An 810-nucleotide genomic window follows, 5' to 3' on the forward strand; every position below is an offset into this window, starting at 1 on the left:
CCTTTTTTTTTTTTTTTTTTTTTTTTAAGGCCAACTGCGATTTGAGACGACAGATTGATGAACAGCAAAAGATGCTAGAGAAGTACAAGGAACGGTTGAATAGATGTGTAACCATGAGTAAGAAGCTTCTCATAGAAAAGGTGGGTGTCTGACTTTTCAAGTCTTGGCATTCAAAACCTGCCCTGCTTAGGTGCACCCAGGCCTTCTGCAAGCAGTCAGTCCTTTTAAGAGCTCATGCCTCTCAGATACATGATGCACAATGTAAGTCAGATACATTCAGGTGGCATTTGCTGGCAGGCAGCTGCTGCTACAGAGAACTTTTGTGGGCAGACCATTTGTTATTATATAGAGCCCTTTGCTTTTCGGAGAAGGGCTGCTCTAACATTGTTGAGAGAGAACAACTGTACTTGCCAAAATCCAAGATGACTTTGAATTCAAGACAACCCCCCCACCCAATTATTAGATTCTATACATGGAAAATGATAAGTTTGCTATAACTTTCTACATATACAATCTAGTTAGTGGAAGGGTGTCTTAAAATCATCCCCTCCACTGCTGTGGTGGGGAAAGCAGTAACAGGGAGCTGGGGGCAAACCCATGCTCCTTGCTTCCCTGCCCCTTGTCTCCCCACTGCTGCCTGCTCCTCTGTCTGTGCTTGCTCCCTTCTGCAGCCTGCCCCGTACCCTTTATCACCACAGTGCCTGCCCACCCTCTACCTTGCCCTTACCTTCTGCTGCATCTCTGCTTCTTTGGGGCAGTCAGCAGCAATGGCAGTTCCTGGACAGGGCTGGGGGTGGGGAGGGAGTGCGG

General features: G+C 47.4%; 1 protein-coding gene across 1 annotated transcript in view; it reads left to right on the plus strand.

The window, feature by feature from the left end:
• The window catches only part of TLK2 (tousled like kinase 2), a 100,185-nt gene that overhangs the window by 56,876 nt on the left and 42,499 nt on the right, over nucleotides 1–810 (plus strand). Inside the window, exon 9 of the mRNA XM_019523588.1 lies at nucleotides 30–140. Coding sequence (XP_019379133.1) covers nucleotides 30–140 — 111 coding nt within the window. The remainder of the gene's footprint in view (nucleotides 1–29; nucleotides 141–810) is intronic.

This window comes from Gavialis gangeticus, unplaced genomic scaffold (assembly GCF_001723915.1).
Source record: "Gavialis gangeticus isolate Ggan-Ray unplaced genomic scaffold, GavGan_comp1, whole genome shotgun sequence".
NCBI classification, from domain to species: Eukaryota; Metazoa; Chordata; order Crocodylia; family Gavialidae; genus Gavialis; species Gavialis gangeticus.